Raw genomic sequence first — 4,652 nt, 5'->3', positions numbered from 1 at the left:
AACCACTTCAGCGACTGCTTCAACAATAGGTGTGGCTTCGGCGACTGCTTCAACAATAGGTGTGGCTTCAGCGACGGCTTCCACCACTGGTGCTGCTTCGGCGACTGCTTCCACCACTGGTGCAGCTTCGGCAACCGCTTCAGCGACTGCTTCAACAACGGGTGCGGCTTCAGCGACTGCTTCAACAACGGGTGCAGCTTCTGTGACTGCTTCCACCACTGGTGCAGCTCCTGTGACTGCTTCCACCACTGGTGGAGCTTCGGCAACTGCCTCAACAACGGGTGCAGCTTCAGCCACTGGGACTGCAGCCTCTGCCGCAGCCTCAGGTGCAGCTGCAGCCGGCGTGGACTCTACAATCGGTTTAGCCGCAGCTTCAGCTGCTGCGGCGGCGGCGGCTGCTGGAGAAACATCTTTCTTGGGAAAGTTATACGTCTTGTGCTGGACAAGTTTCTCTATATCGAAGTACGTTTTACCCTTGTCTTTGTCTAGGACGGAGGAGTGCAAGCAGACAAGATGCATTATTTTTTTTTTAAAACATATAGTATTTTATGGTTGAATGACAAAATGTCCACATTTAACAAAACGTATATCCAGGAAGGTGGTGTCTGGTACCGGTTTACAGGGAAATAAAAAGAAAAGCCTGTGCGTTAGCCAAAGGGATACAGCAAACTTATTACTGAAAGAAAAGAACAAGTGTAACCTTGAACCATAGCAGCTTTATATGGAGATAAATTGACTATATTGTTATAAAAAGGACCTAAAACTGCAGCTGATGGGACAGTTAGTCAGAAATAATCTTTCAAAACCTGTGGAAGGAAATCCAGAAGTGAATATGATGAACTGTGGTTCAAACATCACTGAATAATACAATCTAACGTCATCAGCATACAACAGTGGTCTTTTTGATGGTTTTAGTAAAAATCACATCCACATAAATCCGGCACAGATACCAAACCCTGCAGAAGCAGCTGGTTCTGGTATCAACAGGTTAGACCGGCTTCTATTTACACAACTGCTCTCTGACCCTGCAGCCATGACCTGGCAGCTGCTGCATGTTGTGTGTTTTTACCATGACAAGGGACATGTGGGCTGGAATCTCCCTGCATAAGGACTACATAGCTAATACACAGCGACCCGGTTAACTGAGCTCACTGGTACATTACACAGGTTCAATATTACATTATGGACGGTCCTAATAAATTAAATATTGTGCCTCTCTCATTGAGCTGTCTCATCTGCTTTGTTAGTGTAATACATTTTTTTAATGCCCTTTTTGTTTTTTGTTTTCTGATATTATATAAAATATAGGGGCAGCTTGTGAAACTGATGTTTTTGCGTTTCGATACAGTTACTAACGCGAGTGAAGTAGGACGTCAAACAAGAGTTATCAAAAGTATATAGCGCTCTCTGTCACAATTAATTTTTCATCTCACTGATCTGAAGCTTCACATATTTGTATCGTGATTTACTGTCTCGATATATCGTTATATTCTTACTTAGAACTGTAAACAAACGTTGAATTAACAAAAAGTGTAATGCTGCCATGGTGTCCGAGAACAATCGAGCTGCATTAGCAACGAGTATCACGATACAGAGGTTACGATTCAATATACTGTGATACAGTAAGCAGGACGATATATGGGACAGTTGTCATTATGTGTCAAAAACACGCAACCATATGCATATGCATATGTTTACCTGTAACAACATCACAGCTCTCAGTTTACATCACTGCTGTCAGGCAGTTGGAGGTTCAAAGGCAAAAGTTTATATAGTTTTATTGAGAATTGCACATGAGCAGCTTTTGTTTCTGCTGTAACCAAACATCTACAGACAATTACTGGATGGCTTTGGATACAGAGCTTTTGTAAAGTAAGAGCCCCGAGGATCTGGAACCGCTGGTCAGAGGTAATACAGCTCAGACTTCTTTCAAAGTTTCTATATTCTCTTTTGTGTGTTCTTTGCTTTTTATGTGAAGCTCTTTGTAACTTAGTTTTCTCATCAATAAAGATATTATGATGCTGAAGAATGATCATTGCTGTGAGGCAGATCTAAAGTTATATAAAGTGTCTAATTGTACGTTGACTTTCAAGCTGATTTATGAAGGTTTGTCCTTAATGGACGTGGTTATACTGGGAAGAGTCAGTCATTCACACACTGCTGGAGTCAGTGTGACTTAATAGATTAGACTTTATAGGTAGAGAGATAGATCAGACCTGAAGTGAAACCAAATCAACTAAAAAGTCTGGACCAGTTTACTTTTACGTCTTTAACAGTGCGTCCTTGTTGTTGTTTCAGATGAGTTAGTGTCTACACAGCGGAGCGGTGTTGCAGACAACAGATGACGGACTGAGTGTCCTCTGGAGATAACACTGTGCCTGTTATAAGCTGCCTATAGGCAAAGACACAGGAGGCAAATGTACAGACATTCCTCAGTCAAGTAGCAAAGATACGGGTGTAAAAAAAGACTCAAGTAAAAGTATAAAAGTACTCTCAAAGCTAACTGACACTTTAGATACGGTGGACTCTCCCTCTCTCGTCTGATTTATGTTTTATGCTGTGTGTCTGATATGATCCGGTCTTGATGTTGGGAAGGCGTGCAATGATGCAAATAAAAAACACTGATAATTATTGCCTGTTTTGAAACTGTAAAGAGTTTAAATACAAATATTTGTGTAAAGAAACTAGATGAATTGTCAATCTTGTACATATATAAAGTTAATCAGCTCTTCCATCAGGTAAAACACTGAAGAAGACTGTTGTAATGAATCAGTAAAGACCTTTAACGGTACTGAAGGCCAATACGTTTTTTCATTGAACCAGATCAGTGACATCTGTACCACAGTTCATCATCAAACAGCTGATTAAAGCTCAGCAGCAGTGAAACCTACCCAAGCTCGGCTTTTTCGACTTCTTGGATCCCCCCGATTTTGAGCTGAAGGCTGCAGCTGAAGGAGCTCTTTTCAGAGTGCTCCAGCTCTCAGCCTGCAAACACTGACAACACACACACACATAAAACATTACATTCAGCTAAAAATACAGAATACAGACAGAATTGCATAAAAAGTTCCCTAAACAGGGAATAATCTGCTCAAAATCTATTAAAATCTCTGGTTTAACACAAACTTCCTGAGTTCACTGTCAGTTTAAATGTCTCGAAGTTACAAAGAAAACACCTAAAATATTGAATATGCATCTTTTTTGGAAAAGCTACTGTGAAATCATATTTTTTTTATTGGTACTGGATTTGTTGGCACTTTTACTCATCATCTTATTTATAGTCTTTTAATCCATCTATAAAATGTTTCACCAACAATTAATAACTTCTGAATTATCAATAATCTGTAATAATTAGGAATATATGAAATTAAATAGGATTTTTCTAACCTCTGCAGTCAGTCAGATCCTCAGTAATCGTCTTTATTTAAACATAATTACCTACTTACTTTAAATATTTGAACTGTTACTGATTAATAAAACTATAGAAATACAGAAGGATGCGACCGATGAGCTGCAGTTGAGTTTCTTTAAAGCTCAGATATTGACGACCTGTAGTGGCGTTCAGGTGATTTCTGCAGCTCAGTTTGAACACGAGCGTCTGCAGACACAGCGGGAGGTCGAAGAGATCACCTGATTTCATTCCAGACAACACAAAGCGTCTTAATCTGCCGCTCAACTAATGACCTCGCTGCTCCTCTGATAACACTGCAGATACATGTGGACAACTTTTATAACTTCCTCTGCATTTTGACTTTAATACTGTTTATTCTTCATCATCATCATCATCATATCAGCAAACACTGGAGTGGACTTTACCTCCATACTGTACTGGTGAGGTTTTATAGAATATAACATTTAGTGAACATCCACTCTGTCGGACACTTTTTTTGATACTACAGTGAAGAAGTGTTTTTATTAAAGCAAACATTTATGGATTTTTGAGACTTATTCACAAATAATTGATATGGTGGCTGATAGAGTGAAATATTTGACCTGGAATCTGTAGATTTTGCACCGATATGACTACAGAAAGCAGCTTTCTTACACAAATAACTTGATTTAAAGTTAAATATTCTTTAAAATGTTAATAATTTAACATATAATGTACATGTCAAAGCAGTAGTTCATTGAGTAAACTGACTCAGTGACATATTTTAGGGATTTTTCATATTATATTTAATGTTTAACAATAACAGTAGAGAACAGTGAAGATTTTATTAAAGAGAGTTTTGACATTTTAAGCACTTTCTACAATTCTCCATCTATATTATTTATTTATTTAATTTCTATCATATCTATTTGTTTTCTATTAATGTTTCTGATATTCCACCAACCTGCCAGTTACTGACTTGTATGGCTGAATCTGTCCCATTTTAAATTAATAAACCTCAAAACAATGCAGCCTATATTTCATATTATTTCATATGTTAAAGAATATTTAACTAAAGAAATAAAAGGTCCAGTTTGTAGGATTTAGTGGCATCTAGTGGTTGAGCTGCAGACTGCAGTTATTTCTGACAATAGATCCTCCTCAATGTGACTCACTGGAGCTTTAAATATTCTTTAATGAAGTTATTTGTTTAAGGAAACAGCACATTTGCAGTCATCGATGCAAATTCTATCTATTTTCATTCCAGCTCAAAAACTCACTA

The 4,652-nt window shown here is 38.2% G+C and overlaps 1 protein-coding gene across 1 annotated transcript in view; it reads right to left on the bottom strand.

Moving 5' to 3' along the window:
* si:ch211-140m22.7 (uncharacterized protein LOC570370 homolog) overlaps positions 1-4,652 on the bottom strand; it is an 8,125-nt gene that overhangs the window by 2,572 nt on the left and 901 nt on the right. Inside the window, exons 2-3 of the mRNA XM_035676606.1 lie at positions 2,892-2,996; positions 1-485 (exon numbers count right to left, since the gene is read on the bottom strand). The exon at positions 1-485 is cut by the window's left edge and continues 265 nt beyond it. Of these exons, the coding sequence (XP_035532499.1) occupies positions 1-485; positions 2,892-2,996 (590 nt within the window). The remainder of the gene's footprint in view (positions 486-2,891; positions 2,997-4,652) is intronic.

The sequence above is a fragment of the Morone saxatilis genome, unplaced genomic scaffold, assembly GCF_004916995.1.
Source record: "Morone saxatilis isolate NCDOM2014 unplaced genomic scaffold, NCSU_SB_2.0 Contig5, whole genome shotgun sequence".
In the NCBI taxonomy this organism is placed as follows: domain Eukaryota; kingdom Metazoa; phylum Chordata; class Actinopteri; family Moronidae; genus Morone; species Morone saxatilis.
The sequence above is the reverse complement of the archived record's forward strand: the minus strand, read 5'-3'. Positions and strand labels throughout refer to the sequence as shown.